The 26711-nt window shown below is 35.4% G+C and overlaps 2 protein-coding genes across 5 annotated transcripts in view; one reads left to right on the forward strand and one right to left on the reverse strand.

The window, feature by feature from the left end:
- Positions 1-26711, reverse strand: part of LOC121371366 (zinc finger protein 235-like) — a 61555-nt gene that overhangs the window by 15566 nt on the left and 19278 nt on the right. The window contains exon 1 of one of the 4 annotated variants that reach the window (XM_041497200.1): positions 9318-9341. The exons of 1 other annotated variant lie outside the window; for it this stretch is intronic. Coding sequence is in view for 1 of the 3 variants with exons in the window: in XM_041497198.1 (XP_041353132.1) it covers positions 23526-26357 (2832 nt within the window). In the remaining 2 variants the exon portion in view is untranslated. Of the gene's footprint in view, positions 1-8875; positions 8972-9317; positions 9342-23173; positions 26516-26711 lie in introns of those variants that run through there. 2 more of the 4 variants (XM_041497199.1, XM_041497198.1) reach the window with 2 other exon arrangements.
- Positions 9146-18887, forward strand: LOC121371370 (zinc finger protein-like 1 homolog). The gene is made up of 6 exons (XM_041497203.1): positions 9146-9380; positions 11053-11173; positions 11875-12068; positions 12410-12716; positions 14753-14873; positions 15769-18887. The coding sequence occupies exons 1-6, from the start codon at positions 9279-9281 to the stop codon at positions 15971-15973; spliced, it is 1050 nt and encodes a 349-aa protein (XP_041353137.1). The 5' UTR covers positions 9146-9278; the 3' UTR covers positions 15974-18887.

Raw genomic sequence — 26711 nt, forward strand, 5'->3', positions numbered from 1 at the left:
GATTTCTTTCTGTACTATATGTATCAGTAATTAATATGTGAATTTTTAAAAATAAATTAACTTGAAAATGATCGATGTAAAAGTATTTAACGTCAAACATAGGATTGTTGTGATATTAGAGCGGAAATCTTTGCCAACTTTTTGGTTGTCGGGAATTGCCAAAAAAATACATAGCTTGGTCTCTGACTGTAATGAGAGCGTATTTATGTCCAAATGTCCGTCTAGCTCTCTTACAGTCAGAGTACTCGGGCTAACTTGTTAGCCTAGGCTACACTGACTGGGCCAGTGGCAGTGGGGGACAACTCTGGGCCGAGTTATTAAACTGATAGATGGGGCATGCTGTGACACATTATATGTGTGTTGAGTATGATAGTTGGCCATGTCGTAGTATTGTACTATAGCAATAATAATGCATTATACTGATAGATACCGCTAACTATATGGTCACCATTAAGAATGTCAATTGTGCATGTCGTACGCGCATATCGTAGTGTCGGATGGGTTTCTAGAAGTATTGTACTATAGAAATAACGCAAAAGACATCATTTGCCAAATTCTCACATTTATTACATTAAACACACATATGTACGCAAAAAACCAACAGAACACATATACATAAATAGTTATAATAATGAAATAAAACACCAGTCACCAAAAGAACATAGAAATAAAACGTCCAGCAAAAGAAAAAAGTCAGTGCGCAAGAGGGGCGTAGAGCTTTCCACAGGCCGACAGGAATCTAGAAGTGGACACGTCACCATCTGTGTAGTGTCCCCACAGTTCGAAAATTTTCCCCTGTAGATTCATGAAGGCCTTCCTCTGTCGCCGTCGCATCTTCCTCTCACAGACAAACAGGCATGTCAGAGGAACCAGCCTGGCTTTGGTGTGGAGCATGGGAACCAACTTGTAGAAGGGAGGGGCTGTTCCAAGGGCACGGTGGTTCAGTCGGTGATGCCAGCCCTCCACATCGTTGTTGGTCCTCACACTCTGGTTGAAGACTCACCGACCACACGCTGCTCCTCATCCATGAGGGGTCCACATAGTCCATGAGGGTCACCAGTCCTTGAACTTGTGTTCCTCTTCTGAGACCGTTGAAGGCTGCTTCCACGTGCTCTGAAGGAACGAACGGGAGGACGAAGACCTTCTTGATGAACTTGCAGGAGCCGTCGTCATCGTTCTCTCTTACCATCCGTCAGTAATCCTCTTGAGTGATTCCTGCATTATTAATATTAAAGTTATTAGGAATAAAGATTTTCTTAATGCCAGTTGCACAAATATGTTACCATTTTTATTTGTCTTAAACATAAAATAACATTAATTTTTCAATTTTAAGGTAAAACGCTACACAAATACTCAAATATTGTGTGGATTTTTTTTTTATATGTAGTGTGAAAGTCAACAAATGAATTACTTCTCTGAGTGGAACGCGTGTACAATCAGGCGTGAGGGAGTCACTTTAGGCCTACTTTAATTAGATCCAATTAATTGTATAAACACGTTAATGGGATTATAATAGTGGGTTAAAATTTTATTGGGAGATGAAGGTGTTGTAGTAGTTTATTGGCATAAAGTACTACAAATATCACTTATAGCAAGCAATATAACATATATACAAGATGAGTTGGCTAGCTAATATACATAGACAAAATACATTTAAAGATAATAATTACAATATAAAACAAATAAAATTCATGAAAAGCAAAGTGGAATCACAGAAATTACATACAGGTGTTGCTTCAAATGTTACCATCAGTATATATATATATATATATATATATATATATATATATATATATATATATATATATATATATATATTATAATAATATTAATATCAATAATATATACTCACCAGTATTACAGGTGCGGTGTTGCCATCGCGAACAAATGTCGCAGCGTATTGCGTGTTGTCTGGGTCGGACATCATTAGAACAAAACGCACACAGATAAGTCGGCATTTTGTCCGAAAGTGATAAGTTATCAGATAATTCGGACGGTTATATACATTAGTTGTTGAAAATGTCATCATGCTCGCCAATTGGAATTACTTCTTAATAGCAGGTAAAATAACAACACAACGTCTGCAGGGTGATATCATTTACTTGCTCTTTGTGCCGAAGTGGAATCTGAGTCACAACTAGGAAGGAGGAAAATACTTCATACTACAACAACAAGTCAGGAGGCTATATCTGCGAGTGTTGTTACTATGATAAAGTATGATAAAGAACTTTTGCATGTTTTTTCTGGAATCAACTCCAATGTTTAGGTCACCGACTGTAGAACAAAAACAAATTATTCGAACAGCGGAAACTATCTTCAAAGATAAATGGATCAGCAATTTATCAATCCGACATGACACTTCGTTTCGGGACGTTTAGGTTAAGGTGGGACTAATTCAATACTAACAAAAACATACTCTTTTATTTCAGTGAGAATACTTTAATTTAAAAAACAACACTTGTCCAACAATAGACAAGATTGTCCCTGTACCGAGTTATCTCTGGACTCCGGGCCGAGTTGTCTCAGAACTATGGGCCGAGTCGTCTCAACGTGGGCCGAGTTTAGCCCGAGTACTCTGACTGTAAGAGAGCTAGACGGACATTTGGACAGTTATACGCTCTCATTACAGTCAGAGACCAACCTATGTATTTTTTTGGCAATTCCTGACAACCAAAAAGTTAGCAAAGATTCCCGCTCTAATACCACACCAATCCTATGTTTGACGTCAAATACCTTTACATCGATCAGTTTCGAGTTAACTGATAAAAAAAAAAATCCACATATTAATCACTAATACACATACTACAGAAAGAAATCCGACAGCACCCACATTCAGCTACGCTTCGTGACACTCCGTCGCCATAATTACAAAGCTCAGCGATCTATTTGAGAGACTGTAATGAGAGCGTATAACTGTCCAAATGTCCGTCTAGCTCTCTTATAGTCAGAGTACTCGGGCTAGGCCGAGTTTAATCTCGATTGAGATTCAAAACTTCTACTGGCATCGTTTGAATCTTGATGGCGAGTAAATAAATCAGCACTGGAAATTTTACAGGACGGATTCTGACACTAATATTGAACGTTCATAAAAATCCAAACACCTGTTGTCGGCAAATATATGTTCCTCCAACATGATCGTTTTTGACATACCTGACAATGTCAAGATTAGTAAATTTCCAAGCTTTTAATCCTTCTGACGTTCTAAGTGACTCCATTTTTTTTTTAAATGGCTGAATATCATCCTATAGTCTGTTCTAAAGATTGTTATTATTATTGTGTACATTCCACCTTTATTGGCGGTCCATTTTTTCTAGTGAAATTGTATGTTTTGAATTGCATCTTATATGGGTCACTTTGCATTAATGCTAAACATTAAATCAATTTATATAAATAACTGGAAAAAACTAAAATATATATATATATAGTCATTTAGTAGTTGGACTATTACATAGTGAAAATATATAAGGATTGTCTGTAATTTCTATTACGTTCATCGGAGTATGAACAAAAAAAATCATCCGCAAACTGTGTGATCGACATCACATCTGCCCCCCCCCCCACCTTACAGAACATTCTGGATCCGCCCCTTGCTGTTGCGACATAGGCTACTCTTGTACGATAGGTATAGGCAAGGTATATTTTATATACGCTTCCCACAGACAGGATAGCACAAACCCTGGCCTTTGTTGAACCAGTTATGGAACACTGGTCGGTGCAAGTGGGTTACACCTAGCCACTGAGCCTTTCAGAGCACTCGCTCAGGGTTTGGCGTCGGTATCTGGATTAAAAGTACCATGCCTTGACTAGGATACGAACCCAGTACCTACCAGTCTGGAGACCGATGGCTTAACCACTGCGCCACCGAGACCGGTCGAATATAGGTGACAGGCAGTCACTAATATACTCGCAGGCAGGCTTACCTTTTTCCAGGGGTCTGAATATATGACTTGGAAAGAAGTTTTTGTTTAACGACACCCTAGCAGATTGTTTAGTCAGTGGCTGCTATGTCTCCAACATACAATACTTGTTACCGTACACACAGTCTACAGTAGTCACACCCCACTCTGGATATAACTTTTGGATGGTAAAGTTGAAAACTAAAACTGTTGAAATAAAATATTTTATTAACTACATTTGTTGTACATTGTACAAAATAGTGATATAAACATGTATCTAATACTCAAATAGAATACATATATATATATATACACACACAAACAAGTATGAAACAGCTTAGAACGTTTATAATTATTGGTGTGATCTAAACCAGTCTTGTCCACGCCTCCTTGTGTAAATTAGTTGTCAATTAAATCCTTGCAGCTAAAGCTCAGCTGCTAAATCAAAGCGTGTTGCACGTGCGCCTTCTGAAATATACATCTCCTTTGTTTTGGCTTGGCTCAAGTAGATCGAATAAACATAGGCGCCACCACCAAAAGAAACAAGTGTAACAATGTTATACACTGTTACGATTGTTGAAAAGAGACCTTTGCAAATCTCTATGGTGTTAAACTCATTCTTAATCTCAGGTTACATCGATGGGGTTTATTGAAAGATATGGGCTTCTTTCCGGTCAAATGATTAATCATGGTCACGACTCGCCGCACAGGATTCAGACCCAAGCGGTGGGCCATTGTTAAAGCGATAGCTCACTTTGTGAGGTGTTAATTCCTACTTAATTATACACTGTTTAATTAATGTTTACGAGCTAAATGGATTTATTCAGTTACTCGAATTTGTCGGAATTTAACAGATCCATAATGCTAAATGGATTTATTCAGTTACTCGAATTTGTCGGGATTTAACAGGTCCATAAAATTATTTACATGTAATTTATATGACGTCAGACGCGTGCTTGTTTTCCTAAAAAATTACATTTTTTAGCCACCTGTCATTAAACGTATACTTTCCATTAGGCATTTTCGCAGAAGTGATTTACACATCTACCCGTTTTTCTTTTTCTTTTTTTTAATGTCATACTGGTATATATTTTTTATCCGGATTCCATGCTTGAAGAATTGTGTCGCCATCTCAATTAAGATTATCTACGCCTATCTACAGAACCAACACAGTATTTCCTGCTCAACAACTGACCAATGGCAGTCGACCTCATTATAATCATCGATGCGTTTAGGTATTGTTTTTGTGGGGGGTTTTCTTTCTTTCTTTTGGGGGAGGGGTACCTAAGTCAAACGCGATTATTTATGTATTTGTAACATCACTAAAAAAAAAATTAGAAACAAAATTTCAAATTTCCAGGACTTTCCAGGAGGTAAACTGACTTTTCCAGGACATTTAAGGACTTTCCAGGGTAAAAAAAAAATTAAGCACTTTCCAGGGTTTTCCAGGATGCGTGCGAACCCTGCTTGTTGCCTATTGTACAAGAGTAGCCTATGTGGCAACAGCAAGGGGCAGATCCAGAATGTTCTGTAAGGGTGGGGTGGGGGGTACGCAGATGTGATGTCGATCACACAGTTTGCGGATGATTTTTTTTTTTCATACCCCGATGAACGTAATAAAAATTAGACATTCCTTATATATTTTCACTATGTGATAGTACAACTACTAAATGACTATATATATATATTTTAGTTTTTTCCAGTTATTTATATAAATTGATTTAATGTTTAGCATTAAATTAATGCAAAGTGACGCATATAAGATGCAAGTCAAAACATACAATTTCACTAGGAAAAATGGACCGCCAATAAAGGTGGAATGTACACAATAATAATAACAATCTTTAGAACAGACTATAGGTAGCACTATACCAATTAATTCGTTAATTAGTTCGAGGTGCACCGAACTTTAGATAGAGAAGTTAACACCACAAGTCCTGTCATTGGTTATAAATGTGAGTGTGTTGGTTGTAAACAAAATTAGTTTCATCTGGGCTAAAAATGTATACAATTTTAATTCATCTAGTACCACTGTGTCAAGTAGCCTTGTGCTTGGAACATGTATGGGGTACATGTAAAAAAAAAAGTACTAAAATTTTGTGCGAAACTAGAGGTGTTGTAAAAACATCTGGTTATACCGAAAATGAGCCATGAAAGGTACCATTTTCTGCAGTTAATACTTTGAGGTAGGGATTGTAGTACTGATATTTATGGGTCATAGTTTGGTTGATATATTGCATATAATGTTTTTAAACACAAACGGTAACATGGTCGCCTATGGGATTTGAATTGGTATAGTCCAACCTATAGGATGATATTCAGCCATTAAAAAAACCCAATGGAGTCACTTTGAACGTCAGAAGGATTAAAAGCTTGGAAATTTACTAATCTTGACATTGTCAGGTATGTCAAAACGATCATGTTGGAGGAACATATATTTGCCGACAACAGGTGTTTGGATTTTTACGAACGTTCGATATTAGTGTCAGAATCCGTCCTGTAAAATTTCCAGTGCTGATTTATTTACCCGCCGTCGAGATTCAAACGACGCCAGTAGAAGTTTTGAATCTCAATCGAGATTAGGCCGAGTTGTCCTCGGCATAGCCCGAGTACTCTGACTGTAAGAGAGCTAGACGGACATTTGGACATAAACACGCTCTCATTACAGTCAGAGACCAACCTATGTCTTTTTTTGGCAATTCCTGACTACCAGACGGTAGGCAACGAGTCCCGCTCTAATACCACAACAATCCTATGTTTGACGTCAAATTCCTTTACATCAATCATTTTCGAGTTAAGTGATACAAAAAAATCCACATATTAATCACTAATACACTTACTACAGAAAGAAACCCGACAGCACCCACATTCAGCTACGCTTCGTGACACTCCGTCGCAACAATTGCAAAGCTCGGCGATCTATTTCGAGACGTAGACCACATGATCGCGCACTGGGCGATTCCGCCTTGTGCAGCAGTTACAGGGGCCGTCTCATATCAAGCGAAGTTACAACATGGAAGAGTTGGCTAATGCCGTTTTGGATGAATTTGGATTTCATTACGTCATTAAACCAAAACAATTACACATTATTGATTCCATTTTGAATTTGAAGGATACATTTGGGTGTTATCGACAGGATACGGCAAAAGTATGTGCTACGTACTGCCTCCTCTTATGAAAGATAAAGTAAGTAGTAATTTAATTTGATTATTTTATGTTTTATGAATTAGTCATTAGTACAGTAGTAGAGTGTGTGTGTGGGTTTTTTTTTCTTTCAACAATTACGTAACGCTCTTGAGGGGATGGGGTATCATAAGATGTATTCCGAGGCGTTAAGGGGAAGGATGGCAATGCTTGTTACTGCAAAATCAAAATTGAATCGGTGCATAGCTCATTCGATCTTTAAAACTTATCTTATAGTTGTTTTGCTATTCAGATCAAACTAAAAAATATTGAAATTTGTTTTGTTCAATGACACCACTAGAGCACATTGATTAATTAATCACTAGCTATTGGATGTCAAACATTTGGTAACTCTGATATGAGTATTGGAGAAGAAACCCGCTACATTAGCAATGGATCTTTTATATGTACTTTCCCACAGGCCACTGACCAGTTCTGGTGCATTAGTTGGAACGACAAAGAAATCAATTGGTTGAATGGATCCATCGAGGTTGTTCAATCCTGCGACGCGAACACTCAAACGACTGAGCTGAAACCCACTCCCTAAGAAATATGCGGAAATGACTCAAATGTGAAACTGTGGTGTAATATCTCATTAAAAAGCAAAAAGAAAAATAAAGAAGAAAAAGGCGGTAGGATACTAGTAAATTAAGTAATAAAAATAGTTCAAATTTTGTTTTAGGTTGGTTGTAAGTATTCTGTTTGCTTAATAACTAATTTCATATGAACGATCGTTTTATCCAAGCAAATGTAAATCACATATATGTATGGTAGTTAATAATTATTGACAATGAATTAACCTACGTAGAACACAGCCGAATTGTTTTCAACAACTGAACAAAGACCGATTCTGTAACACAATACTCAATGATCAGTTGTAGACAGGAGTTCCGTCATAGTAGACAAGCTGACGCCTAGGGACCGATGGCGATGAGTTTCGCCGTATGCATGTATGGCCACAAATGACTGCCAGGTCCGATGTCGGGAATTAACCTGCTTATATCAGTTTGATGTTCAAGTACGCTACCACGATTTCTGATCAGGGCCACAAACTGTACTCAGAACGAGAGGGTGTGTGGGAGTTTTAAAAAAAGGTTTAGAACTTTTTTCAGCGTAGAATGTAGCCACAATTAATGAGATTACCCATCAATACGTATTGGCAGTTAACAGTACGACAATGATATTTGTCGCTGATTTACAAGTTCTTTTTTGACTGACGATTTGTTTATGAAAATAATAACCTCTTGATATGAGACGGCCCCTGTAACTGCTGCACAAGCCGGAATCGCCCAGTGCGCGATCACGTGGTCTACGTCTCGAAATAGATCGCCGAGCTTTGCAATTGTTGCGACGGAGTGTCGGGTTTCTTTCTGTAGTAAGTGTATTAGTGATTAATATGTGGATTTTTTTGTATCACTTAACTCGAAAATGATTGATGTAAAGGTATTTGACGTCAAACATAGGATTGTTGTGGTATTAGAGCGGGACTCGTTGCCTACCGTCTGGTAGTCAGGAATTGCCAAAAAAAGACATAGGTTGGTCTCTGACTGTAATGAGAGCGTGTTTATGTCCAAATGTCCGTCTAGCTCTCTTACAGTCAGAGTACTCGGGCTAGCTCTCTTACAGTCAGAGTACTCGGGCTATCCTCGGCAGTGCAGGTGTATAGTTCATCTGCACCACGCGAGGCCTTTGCTTATCGGTTTCGAAACCGACACCATACAAGACAACAAAACAAAATATTTGATAAATACGTGTTGTTAGCATATCAATGACATGTAACTGTTCACCATAATAACCTTAAAATAATTAAAACACGTTTCCCAATGATCGCTTCCATTCTGGCTGGTTTTTACGTATTTATCCTTCTTTCACTTAGAGCACCAACCTATTTTGTTAGTAAATCTCGCATAATCTCGTAGCAGACAATATTTTTTAGTACAGGGTTAAACAATATAATTACTACAATTATGATCTAAACGGAGATATAGTTGCTAATATTAATATTAGAATATATAAGTGCAACGTTAATTTTGCTCTGTATTATGAAAAAGTATAGGCAACAAACCACAAATTGACACATACGCAGCAACTTTTGTTGAAGTCTCGTGAGAATTCCACGCTGGAAAGTGTCATGGAGTCTTTCTAAAATTGTTTTAGCTTTAAAAGAAAATAACTACGTTTTTGTCGTAATTACGCATAATGGGACTTTGCAAATGTCCCAAAAGGAAAGTCACAAACCTCTTTTGCTTTGAGCACAGAGTAAATGTTTGTGAAAACTGTCTGGTTACCAATCATCAACAGGTTAGTTTCCTTACAAGACAAACTTGGGTCCCAAGTTCAACTTCAACCTGTCAGTGTCAACGTTTGGTCCCAAGTTGGGACCAAACGTTGACACTGACAGGTTGAAGTTGAACTGTTGAAGCCGGCTAATTTAGCTAATTAATGAATAGCCCTTTCCTGAGAAAACAGAGATCGAATTCAATAGTCCACTTTTTAAAGAGACTTAATGGTAGAACAAACCGGCCTTTGTGGTTTAGGGCCTATTGGTTAAGCTATCATCATCATGGGGTAGGCTGGTAGGTAAGATGGGTTCACATTTGGTAGCAATGTTAACACATTAAAAAAAAAAAAAAATGTTACATGAAAATAAATGTAACACCAATGAATAGACGTAATCACTGATGAAAAAACTAAATTTAATTAATACATGTATATGACTTGTGGCAATTTTTAAAACATCAAAGTTTACAGTCTGTTGATACTTATGTAGAAACATAGTCACTTCATACCATGTCCATAGTCATTTCATACCATCCATTTCATACCATACTGCCTGGTCATTTCGCACTCTAGTAATTTCGTACCGTTGTAAAAAGTTATTTCGTACCCTAGTCATTTCATACCAGTATATTATAATATAGCAAGCGAATGAACCATATCATAAAAGCAATTTTACTGCATTTTTACCACAAATGTTTTTTGTTTTTGTGTTTTTAACTTTATTTTGACAGTTGGAAATTCAGAACACGTATTTCCATTTTATCTGAGTTGACCAGACCCTCATTTGGTATAAATTACTACTAACTGCCAACTTCTACGAGTTGTCACCTATGTTAATTATGTAGCAACATCCTGGTAATTAATATAACTGTCAAAAACAATGAACCAACATAATGCCATTAATGGACCAAGAAAATATTTAGTTTATTTATTACTATAATAGTATATTAAGCCTTCTTTTAAAAAATGTGACTTGTTTCTTTTTTGTTAAGAGTTATAATTCGCAAGTGGTCATATACACATACACTAAAAAAAACCCAAACATGGACCAAAACAGTATGGTGTTTTCAGACAGATTTCATATTTGTTAATTCACAAAATTAAATAGTTTATAAAGTCTTAAAAAAAAGAGGAAAAAAAGTCAGTTGAAGATGATGTTTGCATCTTATAGAGGTTTGAAATGTAATGTTATTTTGTAAAAGACACTACCAGGGTGATAATATCACATCTGACATTACAAATTGTTTATATGGTACAAAATGACTTACAGTCATGGTACAAAATAACCAAAGTATGAAATAACTAAGGTACGGAATGACTGTTTGCAATGGTACGATAAGACCAGGGTACGATATGACCAAATTAGGTATGAACTGACTATGGTACGAAATGACCATGGCAACCCTTATGTCAGGTCAGGTCATAGGTTTTAATGTGCACATTCAGAACAAGCTGTTGTAGCACACGCCTGTCATGGAGTCGATGCAGGTGTCAACTTATGCTGGTTCCTCTGTCCATGACAGGAAAGGGAATACTTACAATGTACTTTGTTTTGTTACATAATTATATATTTAATGTAATCCTGTTCATAGGACACCCTATAGCTTATATGAATTTTTGTTTTGTGCTGGGGTGTTGTTAAACATTCATTCATTTATTCCTTAGTTTTAATTGTTTTGTGTTTATCGTTCAGTGTATCGTCCAGTCATATCTACACTGGCTTCAGGACAGTGACTACAGTCCACTGTGTACTCTCTGCAACCAACAGCTCAGTGATGAAGATGCTGGTCCATGTGTTAGACTGGTATGTTATGGTAGGTACATACACCATTAGCAAAGTTTGAATTAAAGCTGTTCAGAATTGATGACATGGTTGGGGATGGAGTGGATGCACCAGTGATTACTATTTTATGCCATATTTTTCACCTAGTTTAAATGGATATATTGTGGGTGATGGAAAATAATCAAATTGCCTCCCACTTTCCCACATTTGATCAATTCTGAAACAGCCTTTATGCAAAACCAGTGTTAGCAGTTTTTGTACTACATGATTTTTATTTAATGTTTAGCCAAATTAAAGTTTTTCTTAGCCAATAAAATGTTTACAAAATGAAAGCTCTGAAATGTGTGGTTCTTGGGTTTGAGTTTAGGCAGATTTATTATTATAAAAGAGATTGACCAAATCCATTCATATTTAGCCTCTTAACCTTGCATTAAATATTTTATAATATCTAGATTTAAAAAGCATCTGTACATTTTGTAAACTAGATTTAGATTTTGTTTTAGTTTTAACTGATTTATTTTTACCTAACATTCTCTGTATCAATTTTTATAACTGATTTAAAAGTAGTGTTTTCTTCTTTTCTTGTGTGGAGAATTAAAAAAAGTTACATTCAAATCCAGGTACATCTCCCAAAAAAGAAAAAAAAGAAAGAAAGAAAAAAAAAAAAACCATTGCTAAGTCTTCATCAATAAATACTGTCGTTATGCATCACATATTGGTCTTATTTTGCAGATTTGTTTCACTGGAATTGCTTGGATCGCTATGCCCAGCAGATGCCAGCTCACACTGCCCCAGCAGGTTACACATGCCCAACATGCAAGGTGGGGATTTTCCCTCCACCCAACTTGATCTCACCTGTAGCAGATGTTCTCAGAAACTTACTGTCAAAGGTCAACTGGGCCCGAGCGGGACTTGGATTACCATTAGTAAGACATTATTTATAACCTGTCAATTAGTATTACATTTTGGTCTTCATTTACAACCCTTTCTGTGCAGTTTAGTAGATCATTCCATTTAATACATTCAATGTATTTTGAGTTACTTTTGGCTATCATATTTATAAAATAGACATTTGTATAATGTGACTTACGAAGACAATTGTCTGAGATAATAAGTTCAAAAGAAATTAAGTGGAATTAGTTTATTACGATTATTGAAATCTAATAATATACATAAATAAATTTTTACATAATTGTCAGAAGGTTCCCTATTATTCTTAGGTCATGATATATAAATAAACAGAATTATTATTATTATTATTTTTTAGATTGAAGAACCTAACATTCCTGTTCCGTCTGAGAAAGCATTAAAAGACACACCACAGGAGAAAGTTGTGCCTTTAAGAGCAGAAGCGGCTCTTAATGCATCACCTGCAGTCGGTGCTCCCCCTAGTGTGAGCGTACCACCTGCACCCCTTGCTTCACCACCCAACTATACTCGGCCCAGTGCTCAGGTTCCGCCGTATACAAGCACTCCAACAGTTGCTCATGGCAACCATGGCTCAGCTCACAGTGTTATTGGTGTCGACACGGGGGCAACCTCCAGAGTGCAGGATAGAACTACAGGATATGGTGGTAAGTTAAAGTTTTTTTTTTCAGGGAATTGTTCTAGATTAAACTGTTAGTGTGCGAGGAGTATGTATGTTATGCTTGTAGACTAGAAATCTGTATCTTGTCAGGAAAATTGTATGAAGTTGATATGGTTAAAGTTAAAAGATATGGTGTTTATAAAAAAAAATATTTTATGTTTAGCTTCCATAATCATCAATAAATTAGGCTATATGTGTGCAAATATTAACATGTGCAAGACATAACGGGCTTTGCAAATTTGGCTCTGGTTAGCATCAATATCTACACAAGCAGTGTTTTATAATGAAGTAAAACATTAATATTCAGGCCCCTTGCTTATAAACGTTATAGAGTCTGAGACTTTAATACCGTGACAATGTCATACAATTTATATATGACATCATTAGAGATTTGGGATGGTGCCTATAAAAGATCCCTTGCTGTTAATCGAAAAAGAGTACCTTGTGAAGTGGTGACAGCGGGTTTCCTCTCTCATCTGTGTGGTCCTTAACCATATGTTTGATGCCATATAACCGTAAATAAAATGTGTTGAGCAGACCTGTCAACCTTTAGTCAAGAGAAAGCAGGAGGTGTGTGTTGAAAAAGCAGGAGATTTTGTCAAAAAGCAGGAGATTTTTTTTAATTCACACAATTTAACCCAAAATCGCTACATTTAAAAAAAACATTATTTACAATAAGTTATATGAATACTATATAATGTCATATATACTTCTTAACCTTAGATCTTGGCATTAAAAAAAAAAATTAAAAAATTTAAAAAAAAAAAAAAAATTTTTTTTTTTTTTTTAAAGTTTAAATATTATTATGATTTAATACATATTTAAAATTTTTTTATTTTTTTTATCCTAAAATGTTAAGAACATGTACAAGAAATAAAAAATTTAATTGGTACATTTACGGTATTACACTTACAGCCTTACAGGTTGCGTTACATTATCATTTGTGGTTAGTGTAAGTACCAAAGACAAATTTATATAAATCTTATAAATTAATATTCAGTTTTTACTATAATGAGGAATGGTGGCGTGGTACTTATTTAAAATCATTATAATGATGCAATAAATATTGTATTTTCATTAATCATAAGTAAAACCTCATTACGGACATCGTGTGAAATATACCGGAATTATACCCATTTCCGTGAGTAACTTTATGTCAATGTCAAACACAACATTTTTTAATTGTACAAAAATAATTTCTTGAAGAGTACCCTTATAACCAACATTTTACTGCACAAACATACAAAATTAACTGACACAAGTATGTTTATACAGCTAATTGGTCTTTTCGTTGTCTTGCTGTGACATGTGATTTTAACATGCATCGTGTGTATCGCTGTCAACTCGGGAGTCTGGCAGTTCAGATTCGTCATAGTTGCATTATGTAATCCAGTGGGAAGACATTTTACAATTCAGAGGTGTCATTAGAACTAAATTGGATTGTTTTTTGGGTTTTTTTTTGATGCAACACTGAATGTCAATACACAGCCTGTTGAATTAGCGGCAACACGCTTCGTAGCCATTATGATGACAACAAACATTATAATAACACGTCATTTTATAAACTCCATGTGCTTTTTTAACAATATAAATAGGCTATCCCACAATTCTCACTTCGGCAAAGGTTAAACAGTCGGGACAATTCGGCCTGTTACATTCTCAGAAAGCGAAAGTAGTCGACATTTTCCGAATGAGAAAAAAAAGGTAGAGTTACTTCCCTTATGTTATTTTGACAAAAGAGGATCGATTTTTTTTGTATGCTTACAAAAATGTCATTTAACAAGAGAAACTGTCTCCCGCACAGGCGAAAGGAGATTTAATCAAATACCGGGAGACTCCCGCGGAATCCGGGAGGGTTGACAGGTCTGGTGTTGAGTGCATCGTTAAATAAAACATTTCTTTCTTTCTTTCATTAGAGATTTGAGTCTAAGACTCTACAAAGTCGTTACTCTGTTTTTGTTTTATTTTGAGAAACTGATGCTGCTAATAATGTAATGTTATGTAATGCTATGTTTATTTCAGTTGATCCACGAAAGTTGTTTGATTCTACAAAAGGTGATGACATATTCAACATGTCTCATGACCACGACGAGGACAAATACAAAAGAAGATCTGCTTTCAACTGGCTGGCAAAATGGTTCAAGTAGGTTCATTTTAAGTTCATGTTAAGCCATCGGATGTAAAGTACTGGGTTCGTGTTCCACCTGAGACAATAGAGGATTTTAAAAATTTCAATTCCAGCCCCAACCTGGAGTAAGTATACCGCTAGGCTCAGATGGGAAATAAAGACCACATGGACTGAGTTTTACCCACTTAACAGGTGATTTTATAATAGTTTATCCCCCTCACAGGTATCAGGATTCAAACTTAGTACCCATCAGCCCAGTCCATTGATTTAACCACTATGCAACCAATGCCAGAAACCAACAAGTATGTATATTCACACCTCTGTTATATAGCACAGTCAGTCAGCTATTTTTGCGGCTTAGTTTAATATTCATTGGTAGCTGTAATTCAGTGACTGTACCAGGTGTTACTTGTATTGATTATTTTTGATATTTGATATGGCAAGTAACTGTTGTTATATGATCGTCATGTTTTAATATCTTTTTTTTATTATTATTATTGCTGAGTTAGAACAAATTATGTTTTACTGCATGTTAATCACAGGGTGATACACTGATAGTACCAGAAACTAATGTTTGTTTAATGGAGCCTCAACACATTTTATAGTATGGCTATTTGGTATTTGAGAAGGAAAAAAAGAGGAGATCTGCTGCTGCCAGATACGCTACTCCTCTGGAAAAAGCAACAAGAGATCTTTTATATGTCCTTCCCATAGGAAGCACAGTGCATACCACAGCCTTTGATGTACCAGCCGTGCTATACTGGTTGGACAGACCCACCAACCAACATCCTGAACCCACTGAGGGAAATTGATTCTGCAACCCATGACACCTGAAATTAACACTCTACCACTGAGCTACATCCTGCCCTGTAATCACTTGTTAATTGTATTGTATTTGTTGTGCTTGTAGGTCTATAGACAAGAAGAGAAAAAAGGACCCCAATGCTGTAAGGAAGAGATTTCTGATGGTGCTTCTTCTTGGGATTATTGGTTTTATTACATTTGTTGTTATATTATCAAAACTTGGCAGAGATTCTGCAGAAAATGATCCATTCCTGGACCCATTGGCGAATCCAAACATCCGAAATCAAGAAGCCAATCAGCCTGCTGGTTGACCTAACAGCGGACTATTCTTTTGGACCAATACTCATAGCATGGACAGTAAATGGTCATTGGGTTGTCGAGGACATCTGGATAAATTATAATACAGCTGTTTGTTGACTCATATTTTTATGTTATTCTCAAGGTTTTGTTTATTGACTTCTTTGTCATTTCTGGGAGAAATTTGTGTTGTATGAATGTTGTTGAGTTGGGGATAAACATGTCTTGAGAATATGCTAATTTCATTATACTGTTCAGTTACAGTATTTACTAGCAAAATATGGCAAAATAAAAACAAAATTTCCCTTCAGTTAAAAGCTATATTCCCAAGAACGAAGTCTAGAAATATTAAAAAAACCCAAAACATCCTGGTTCTAAAATAAATCTGGCAATAAGATAATAGAATGGTGAATAAATCATCTCTACATAAAAGTAATTGGTTTCTATTGTTACCTTTGACATTTAATAATAAAAAACAAATTATCATTTATAAGCAATTGTTTTCGGATGTTTAAATGTTCTTAGGACAGTATTGGAATACTGATATTTAAAAAATATTTATTAGAATTTAGTTAAACATAGTATTATAATATTCTGTAGACACATGTATGGGTTTACCAAGGTTTGATGTTTACCTTTTTACCAAGCAGTGGTCAGAAAACTGAAAGCAAATTGAGATAGTCTGCCAATGTTTTAGATGGGGAACACATTTACCTGCATCTAAAATACTGTTATTGTAATATATGACCATATAAGCATATTAAACTTTTTGTGTCCGTGCTGGAATGACGTCAGTGACTGAGGCTTTTTGAAATGTCAAACTAATAGCGATACACAACACACCTTCATATCCATAATGTAATTAAATTGATTGTTCACCATCAAACTATCAAAGGGTTAAAAAAGAAAATTGCTAAATTGGTGTCTTAAACAACAAAGTAGGTATGATAATCAGACCTTTGACAGTTAAATCATTGTTTCATCTGCTAGTCACATATTAAATTTAGGGCATATATAATATTATTATTATACATACATGGATGGATGCAATCTGTTATGCAAAATAAAATAGTTTAGGAAAATGTCCAGTCCTCCGGGGGCTGTGATATGTGTTAAATGCAGATTTAGCTTACAGTGCTAATAAATAGTACTAATAGTAGATTTTAGAGAATGAAGTAGTCGATGGCAATGCAAATTGCATTATGCAATCCCATTAAAACACATTGCTTGCTGTAAAACTAATATTTTAGGATGTATTATACATTGTAGTTTCTTTCATACCCGCACATATAAGATAAACAGTCCTTATAATAAAACCAATATGTGATATGTTATGATTGACAACACAGGACCATGTTTATTTACATAAGGGAGATTACCTGTTGGCTTGAGTTGTTGTCTTAAGTTATTATCTAAGGCATGAGAGAAAAATAATCAATAGTGCCTAAAGAATGAAAGATAAATAATCAGTCACATGCATCATATGTGACTAGCACAAGTCTAATTCCAAAATGAAATTTCTACCATTTAGGGTGTATTCCACATAACCATACAATTTATTGTTATATTTTTAGCTGGTTTTAAAATCTTTTGACAATGCTACCAGGTTTCAGGTAGTTTCAGGTGAACAAACTAGAATTATGATTTAGTCCCTAGTTTAGTGTTTTGTTTATATATACACTAGGGCCTCCACGAGTTGGACTCTAGTGTCAAGCATGGATGTCAAATCATGCCCTTGTATTGCATTCCACATATTCAACTTTTGTTTTCATAGCCCTATAATATAACCGGTGGTAAGCATATGGCAAAAATATATTAAATGAGAATGCTCATCCTTTGCACTGGTCCTGTGAACGGACTAGTGTCTTGCTAGACTCGGCCAGTACAGTACTTGTGGAGACCCTTGTAAAAGTGATGTGTAAAACATACATGTACTTATTAAGTCGATATTATTGTACATAGTGTAATAAATATGTTTGTATGTCACATGGTACAATTTCATTAGTTATGTGATATTGTTAATACTCTGTATATAGCGGAATATTATATCTGAAGAAATGTATTCATGGGAGCTTTGTTGCAAAACCTTCTTTTTTCCCCCAACAATATTTGTGTGAATATTGTGAACTAATAGCAGTTTTATATTTATTAAATTATAATAAACTGTAATTTTAGTGTCACATGTATTGGGTGGTTCATGAATTTGAATAATGAACCAAATTATAAATGTTTTTTGACTAATTATTTGGATTAAAATATTAATATATTTTGAATTTAGTTTTTTGGCACAACTTGTTATAACCAACCAACAAATACACGTCCTCTAGAGGAGCAATGTTTCAGTATGATCAAGACAGAATACTAAACTATGAGTTTAATATTCTATGTATTAAAATGAGTCTACCATGCTACTGCTAGTCTGGTTTACTTATTTTGAAATAATTAATATTTATATTCATTTACTTTCCTTGACCGTTTCATTAAAAACAATTGGAACAATTTTTTTTTTTTAATGTAAGATCTTCACATTTTCAAGGAATAGGGAGAAGAATCTCATTGATTTCTCAGTTATATTGTAACAGTGGTGTGTAAACAAGTCAAAACACCTTCACCCCAGCTGATACTTTACACGGCACAGTAATGTCTAGCACCACTCACATTTATATTCACACATTCATATGAAGACACTGAAAGTACATTATTGTATAGCATGATGCATGTGAGAATAGAATTAATAATAGGGTAATATTTGCCTTTATCTCGATCTATGCCAGCATGCATATTTTGAATTCAAGTACCCAAGGACTATTCAAAGTGATATAATTTATTATGTTTGCTATCCAAACATGCATTTAAAACTATTTTGTTCAGAATGTCATTTGGTTAATTCTGTAATATTTTGCTGAAATAAATGTCCATTGATGCACATGAACTGTGTTATTTCTTTGTACTGTAGTTGCTATAATACTAGCTACAGATCTACTTCTGATATTGGTGTTAACAGTCTCAATATTAAACTGTATTACATCCTTGGACAACTTGACATATTGCAGGCTCTCGTCCAATGCAGATTTTTAGCACAATGTGAACTTGTATAATGACAAAAGTGTTTATCTTGGTGTCATTTAATTTCTCACTATCCATCAAACAATAAATTCCATCAATGTCACAAAAATCTATGGCTTACAGGTAGTCTGATCTGGGTTAGAATACACATTGTGGTAGACAGAGCCCAGTCTCATAAATATTACATTATTAAACAAAACCGGTTGTTGGTGGATGTGGAACAAAGCATGAAAGTAGGGCCTAACCTAAACATTGCATGGATTACGTGTACTTGAACAGCACAACTTGGTGTCAACAAAAACAAGTAAACTACAAATACAATGTCTGGACCCTTTTATTGAAAGAAAGACAATGCTTATCATTTACTGCTGTCCACAATTTGTTTAATGTACAACAGCCATAACATATACATGTAATCTTCCTATTTGTACAGGTATTTCTGTTCAACTGTAGCTTAAAGATCTATGCTTACATTTTCAAAATACCTGTCCTGTAGGTCTCCCTCCCTTCTCCACCCCAAGCTATCAATTGTGTTAACACCCTGTGATACCTACTCGCAGAATTGGTAAGTAAATTTTATAATACTAACAAGCATTTTGAGAGTAAGAACTGCTAAAACAATACATGCATGTCCCCTATTGGGCCCAACAGATTTTCTTATCTTTCAAGTTTTAGGCCATAACTCTGTCCAAAAAGGGTAAATAGCCAGTGAAGTCAAACTTGATTGTAACTGGACATGTTAAAGATACCCAAACTTTCTGTCAATATCTTGAAGCATTGTGGAAACAAAGTCTGAAAAACTATATGTAGGACAGACAGACAGACAGAAGTATGGAGACAAAACCTAGAGTTCCCATTGGTTGGAGTGGTAGGAGACCAATAAACATTCTCAGAGTACTGCTAAATGTTATACATGTCCCTAACCAGGCCCAACACATTTTCACATCTCCTCTGTTCAAGGGCCATAACTCTGCCAAAATTGGGTAAATCCTTAAAAAAGTAATATTTGATCTGTAACTACATAATAAAGCTATACACAGAATTTCATCTCTGTAGCTTGAGTTGAGACATTACGAATAAAGTCTGAAAAATTATATATGTAGTGAGACAGATGGATGAAGGCAACACTTGGACCGGCAGGGGTCTAATGATATAGGCTACTAACATACAGGGGACTCGGGTAGAATCAGCAGTAACACTTGCCCCATATGGGTAGAAATGGCTGGGGATTAGTAAACCGTATTTTTAATGTACTAGTCCAGTATTTAAAAACATATTCCCATGTTATTATTAAATATTATGCAGTCATGCTTAAAGGTGTTTTTGTCTTCTTCAACGATCAGCCACAAAGGTTGCATATTTATCTGTCAGTCACTTGCTTCCAACCAATAATGGGGGGGGGGGGGGGGGGGGGGGGGGGGGGGGAGGAGAGACTAGTGTTTTTTCACCGGGATTGTTACTAAGCTACTAATTCTCCAATGAAAATATTTCTTATTTTCTACCAAACAGCTGCTAATGCTACTCTCAAAATGTATTCAAAGTAAATGTAGAATATAAATATAATTATATTATAGTATTTACTTCATAAATACACATACATTAATTTTTAATTATGAACCTAATTATAGGTCCTAATATACAATACACTGATAAGACATTCTACTGTACATGCACATGTATAATATCAATGAAACTATTAATTTAATACAAAAACACAATTATATCACGTCAAATAAATTATCTACATACAAAATACGTGACATTGTATACATTGTATATATATGCTAATTCGTGATCATGAACAAACTGAGGTACATGTGTAATAAGGCTGTAGATGTGGCAAATAGGTTTGCCTATTATTTGAATATTAAAAATACAAAAAATTATTTACAGGCTTGCACAAAAGGTTTTAAAATCCTTGCTCATAGTTCAGAGCTACACACCTTTTTTGTTTAGTATACATATTATGTATTTTGAGATACGAACTTACGTACAACGTACAACAAAGGTTTTTTTTTTTTTTTTTAATGACACCACTAGTGCATATTAAGGGAATATTTTGTTCACTATCTCATTGCGATTTGCTACACAAGTCTCAGAGATCGCTACAAATTGTTAAACATTAAACAGTACGATAGTTACTAATCAATTTTCAATCGACTAGAAATATCGCTAACCAAGATTTTGAAAACCTAATGTTCCAACATACTGATTTATTAATCATTAGATCAACTGGTAATTTTGACATGTACATGTAGTCTTAGAGATGAAATCTGCCACATTTTTCCATTAGTAGTAAGGTTTGTTTTATACACGTATGTACCATCCGCAGACAAAATAGCTCAAATTGCCTTTGATATATCTGTCATGCATCTTCGCAATTAAGCCAAGGTACCATTTAATGTAACTACTGCATTTTGTACAGCAGTACGGTAGTTAAATGAAATGGTACTTTGACATGTGAAGATGACCTGTCATGATGCACTGGCTAAAATGAGAAGTAGCAGCAATTATAGCCGAATGGGCACAATGTACTACAAACACCAGGATGACCAGGAATATATGGGATTAGCCCAAATTTACGATTTAAGTAACGTCCTGAAAATACTGTGTAATATAAGGGTAAAAGCGATGTAATAGCCAAAACCAGTTTACACTGCTAACATTAATACCTAGGGTCAATACCTTTAACATTATATTTAATAAATAATATTGGTTTATGCTGCCTTACTAATACACTCAGAAAAAAACACATGCTTAGTGACATTAAAATCACCACATACACATTCATGTATTCATTAATTAGCTTGTACACATACAGACATTGACAGAGAAATATATAAATTATTAACATACATGTACATAGTCACAATGAACACATATTCAGTGCATATATGTATATAATTATTATATAGTGATTATTAGTGAACATTATACATACATACTATTACATAAATAATTAAATAAATAAAAACATTAATGCTTAGATATAAACATGTTTACTAAGTAAGTTCACTAAGTAAGTTCTTTTTAAATAGTTAGTCTCCTAACAAATACCAGGTATATCCTTTAATCAGTGAAGTCAAATTGTGCTCAAACTGTATTTGTTCAAGATCTATTTTGCCCGAGTGGTGGAAAACAACATGCTGGTGAGGTGTATATATTCATAACTTTATTAGGAAGCAGCACATAATTTATAAATTGTAAGTGGTACTTGCCAGCAACAGTGCTTGTTAAAACTTTTATAAATTGTAAGTGGTACTTGCCAGCAACAGTGCTTTTTAAAACTTTTATAAAGTGACAGATGGGTTTGGGGTTTGACTAGTGCTGGCCACTGTGGGCAAAAACCTGATTATACAAATAATTGAAAATAGCATCAAGAGTATGGAAAAGGCAAAACATATACTGAATAACAAAAGAATTGCAAATATTTTTTAATAAAAGAAATGAAAATTTTCATGATAAAATTAATTAGTAAATAGATTGTCAAAATGGGCCTAAAATGCTCACCAGACATCAATAACTTTAATCGACACAAAAACTAAAGGGATCCAAACTGAAAAAGTTTAAATACAAAACTAAATAAATATTCACATTTCTTTTGTTGTCCAGTATCCATGTGCATAATAATTTACGTTACATGCCTCTCTGTATTACATGCTTCTCTGTGACATGACTGAAAATATTACTGTTAACAATAGTAAAATTAAAGATACTATTTTAAACCATACTCAGTCTGGATTCTAAACACAAACTTATTAATTAAAACAAATAATAATAATAGTAATAATAATAACAATTTAAACAATTAAAAAAAAACAAAAAAGAAAGAAAGAAAGAAAGAAAGAAGTGTTTTATTTAACGACGCACTCAACACATTTTATTTACGGTTATATAGCGTCAGACATATGGTTAAGGACCACACAGATTTTGAGAGAAAACCCGCTGTCGCCACTACATGGGCTACTCTTCCGATTGGCAGCAAGGGATCTTTTATTTGCGCTTCCCACAGACAGGATAGCACAAACCATGGCCTTTGTTGAACCAGTTATGGATCACTGGTCGGTCGGTGCAAGTGGTTTACACCTACCCATTGAGCCTTGCGGAGCACTCACTCAGGGTTTGGAGTCGGTATCTGGATTAAAAATCCCATGCCTCGACTAGGATCCGAACCCAGTACCTACCAGCCTGTAGACCGATGGCCTGCCACGATGCCACCGAGGCCGGTTTAAAAAAACAAAAACATTTCAAAAGTAGAAATGTCACATCAGTACAAGACTAAAGTGGTGTCAGCTTCAAGGTTTGGAGTGCGGAGGTGGGACAGCAAAATAAGTTGGAAGGAGCTTTAGGATTGGGAAGAAATTAGATGGAATTCAAAGGAGAAAAAAAAAGGGGGGGGGGGGGGGGGGGGGGGATGGGATAAAAAAAAATAAAAAAATAATAATAATAAAAAGTGCTGTCAGTTTAATTATAGCTTATACTGAAAACCAAATCCAGTTATTAGTCTGTAGCAAACTGCACTTTCAAATCCAAATCACTATCAGAATTTCTGTCTTCGCAACAATGCTGCTCACTGGGTGATGTCTCATGATCATCAGTAGGTTCAGGATCTTTGAAAACGTTGTCTTTACTTTCAACACCACACTGTACATGATCTTTAAACGTTTGATCTACCTCTGTACTGGCAACTGAATTACACTTTTGATCATCACTGTTAACAGATTGATTATCTTCATCACGACCATCTAGGACTTCATCATGTTTTAATTTAGTAATGACTGTGGAACCATCTTTTCGTTTTGAAATTTCAAACACAATATTAAAAATATCTTTACTTGTGGTTTCCTCCTCTACGTTATCAATCTCAATAGTTGGCTGTGGAAGACAGGTGCCCGATGATGAGACACTATTTCCTCGACTACTTAATGAATCCTTTGATTTCATACTGTCAAAGATATGTGAATCATGAGTTTTCATATGACGGTTTAAACTGTGCTGATGATCAAAAGTGCGATCACATAGTTCACAATACAATACAACAGTTTCTGTTTGGTGCTTTACAACATGGGATGCAAGACTTGATTTGTAGACAAATGATTTGTCACAAATGTCACAACAATATGGTCGATCATTGGAATGAATTTTCATGTGATTCTTGATGTAATATTTAGAAAATCTCTCGTCACAAACAGGACATTGGATGACACCTTCTTTATACATATTTGTAATTTCGACTGTAACGTTGTCCCCTTTTATAGCTTTTGGTTCATGAACCCGCATGTGTCGTTTCAGAGCACATGGACTTGTAGCATCCCACCCACAGATGTGGCATGTGTGGGGCGTCTGATACTTTTTGGAGTTGCAGTTGGGAATGGGAATAAAATCATTCCTTCTGCTGTCTACGTCAGGCTGACTTGTGCCCAGTGATTCATGAGATTTATCATCCGTGACCTCAGTCAGAGGATCATTCTCCACACTGTTCTCAGCAGTCAATTCTTGATTGTCTACCATTTCATCCTCAGATTTGTCAACAGCAGTCAAATTGTCATCATTTCCTGGATCTGTTTGAGAAGATGATTCACTAGTTATATTTCCAGTATTCTCTGGCAAGGGCAAATGGTCTACATTGTTATGACTTTGGTAGTGACTAAAATATGCACTGTACCTTGAATATGTCCGTTTACAGACAACACAACAATAAGAAGAATTGTTATGTGTGCGCCAGTGTGATAAATAGCTGGCTCTGTTTCTCAGTGTTTTGTCACACTTGTCACATTTATACTTTGTGTGAAGTTTCATGTGACGCTTCAATAGGTACTCATAGTCAAATATCCGATCACAAATCTCGCAATTCCACACCATCATTTCCCGTTTGTGTTTAAGCTTATGGGCCACCAGACTCTGCTTGTGGGCGAATGTCTTTCCACATCTTTTACACATGTATGGCCGATCAGTGGAATGAATTTTCATGTGATGTTTGATGTAATATTTAGAAAATTTCTCTTCACAAATAATACACTTTTCGAGGCCTTCACCATATAAGTCATCTGCATAAAACTTATCTTCTCTGGTTGGTTGTTGTCCATGAATCAACATATGTCTCTTGAGTGCTCCGACAACACTAAAACTCTTATCACACACAGGACATACAAGTTCCACAGGTTCGCTGTGCTTTTTCTGATGTCGTTCATACTCACGCCTAACAGTGAACTCTTTCTGACAAGTTGTACAAACTAGCTTCTGTCTCATTCTGTGATACTTCTTGTGAGCGACAAGCGAGGGAAATGTCCCAAAACTCTTGTCACACTCCTCACAGTCAAAATGCTGGTCGTAAAGAGGTTCATTCATAGTTGGTTTCAAATGATCTGTCTTGTTGGCCAGCAGTGAAGACAAAGTCTGTGTTGTCAGCAATTTTGGATTAGTTTCCTGGTTGTCGTCAATTCCCGACCTCTTGGAGGTGGGTCTGCAAACAAGATCGTTTAACAACTGATCATATTTTGTGTTCATCCCTACAGGAACGTTGCTCGATACTTGTGAACAACCTTCAACATCTTCACTATTATAAGAAATCTTTGGTTTAGACTTGATTAATTCTGTTAACCGTGGCAACCATGCCTTATTGCTAAACGTTCTTTGTGGCTTTGAATTATTAGCCTGATATTCTATTGATGTAGAAGAATTAATTTCCACAATTGGAACACTCATCAGCATATTCCTTAATGTTGAATTTGAATTCTTTCTGTCATTTGTCAGCAATTCACTACTGTTTGATGTTCTTATGGGTACACGTAAAGATGCATTTCCACCAACAAAGTTGAATAAATCGTGCTCGGGATAACTCTGTAAATGAAAACCATCACTATTATGACAAGTGCTGTCATTTACCTCACTGGGCTCCTCTTTGATTTTTATGCCACAGTTATTACCTTCCAAAACATCCTTTGAAACATTCTGCTCTATTTTAATACTGTTCTGAGTAACTCTGTCAGATGCTGTTTCTTCACTGCATTGTTTTGACAGAGCATTCTCTTTAAAAGATGAAACATGAGAATTAAAACGAAGTACTTTGGATAGGTTTTCATTCTGTTTTGATACACATTTACGTTTCAATTTACATGGAGGACTGTCTGGTAACTGGGTAACTACTGTTTCATCCAGTTCCTTCTTCACGACTATTTCTTGTTTGTCATTCACATGGGAAGAACTGTCATCCTCCTCATCAGAATGAATATTTTCTTCAATAATCCAGTCAATGTTGTCAACTGGCTCTTCTTTAATATTGGCAACACATATGTTACCATGTGCCACACTTTCTTCATTACTGCTAAGCATTGTTATTTAATACCTTTAATAATTTTATAAAGTTCCATGATAGTCAATTCATAATATTCTATTCAAACATTTTCAGATGTAAATGTATATACACCCTGCCAAGAATGCAAATTTTCAAACAGCACCATCCATTGTTTTTCTGTATTGTAAGTTGTAACCTGTAATGAAATTAAAAATATATACATTTAAACAATAACACCATTTTTTTTTAAAATACAATCATTATAACATGTGTATTGCAGCTCCATATTATGTGATGGGTATTGCCAAAATTTTGGTACTGCAATATGGGAACCTGAATTGTGATACAAACATGTACCACAATATATTGCAAAAGAAAGAACGATGCACTCA

Source organism: Gigantopelta aegis, chromosome 4 (genome assembly GCF_016097555.1).
Source record: "Gigantopelta aegis isolate Gae_Host chromosome 4, Gae_host_genome, whole genome shotgun sequence".
Classification (NCBI taxonomy): Eukaryota; Metazoa; Mollusca; class Gastropoda; order Neomphalida; family Peltospiridae; genus Gigantopelta; species Gigantopelta aegis.